General features: G+C 70.3%; 1 protein-coding gene across 1 annotated transcript in view; it reads right to left on the minus strand.

Moving 5' to 3' along the window:
• The window catches only part of ABCA7 (ATP binding cassette subfamily A member 7), a 47,583-nt gene that overhangs the window by 21,379 nt on the left and 25,201 nt on the right, over positions 1-1,003 (minus strand). The window contains exon 21 of the mRNA XM_019513158.1: positions 451-653. Coding sequence (XP_019368703.1) covers positions 451-653 — 203 coding nt within the window. The remainder of the gene's footprint in view (positions 1-450; positions 654-1,003) is intronic.

Raw genomic sequence — 1,003 nt, forward strand, 5'->3', positions numbered from 1 at the left:
AATGCCTCATGGCTGGGGGGCTCCTACAGCCCCCCGTGCCCCAAACGAGCCCGTTCCCAGAACAGCGGTCTGTCACGCTGACACGGATGTGCCAGGCCAGCCCCAGGGCTTTCCACAGGGGTCTCTCCCGGGCGCGTTGTGCAGATGGCAGCAAAGCTGACGCTCCGCTGCCTGGCGCCTCCTTCCCCCACGGGGCTGCCCCAGAGCTGCTCCCCCAGCTCATGCCTCGCTGCCCTCGTCCCCCCAGCTCGGACCCTGCTCAGGGACCCCGCCGGCTTCTGCTGCACAGACACCCCCGGCCAGCGCCCCCGACACGCCGGAGCCCCCCAGCCCCAGCGGCCCGCTGCGGAGAGAGCGCCCCGGCTCTTCTGGAGCGTCCGCCCCAGCCGGAGACAAGGCCCGAGCTGCAGGTTTAGCGGCGGAGCAGGGGCCCATGCTGCGGTACGGCACCTCCTCCAAGGTCGTGTCCGAGACCCCGTAGCCGGAGACGCCCAGCTCGCCCAGGCGGGCGTCCAGCTCCCGGAAGAGCTCCCCGAAGGACCCGTCTTTGGCGCCGCTGGACGGCAGGACGTAGAGTAGCTCGTGCCCAATGTCCTCCACCAGCCGGGAGCCGGGCACCAGCTTCTGCAGCAGGGCCGACAGCTGCGGCACATCTGGAGATGCACGAGGAGGTGTGGGGGGGTGAGCCCTGGCTCACTCCCACAGCAGGCAGGTCTAGGGGTGGCCCGAGCGGGGTTGTGGGGGGAATCCCAGCAGGGCGAGAAGACTTGAGATAGACTAAGGGGTGGGGGTGACCTTGCCCAGGGGGGCCTGGCACCTGGCAGGACCCCAGGGAAAGGCCTCATAAGCAGCTGGCCAGGAGCTGGCATCCCACCCCCCAAACCAAGCCCCCACCCAAGCCCTGGGCCAGGGAGGAGGCACCCCATGGAGCAACCACCAGGGGGCGCCCTCTGCCAGAGCAACACACCCCTGCCCCCAGACCCAGCTCCGGGGTGGGTGGGTG

The sequence above is a fragment of the Gavialis gangeticus genome, unplaced genomic scaffold (assembly GCF_001723915.1).
Source record: "Gavialis gangeticus isolate Ggan-Ray unplaced genomic scaffold, GavGan_comp1, whole genome shotgun sequence".
Classification (NCBI taxonomy): domain Eukaryota; kingdom Metazoa; phylum Chordata; order Crocodylia; family Gavialidae; genus Gavialis; species Gavialis gangeticus.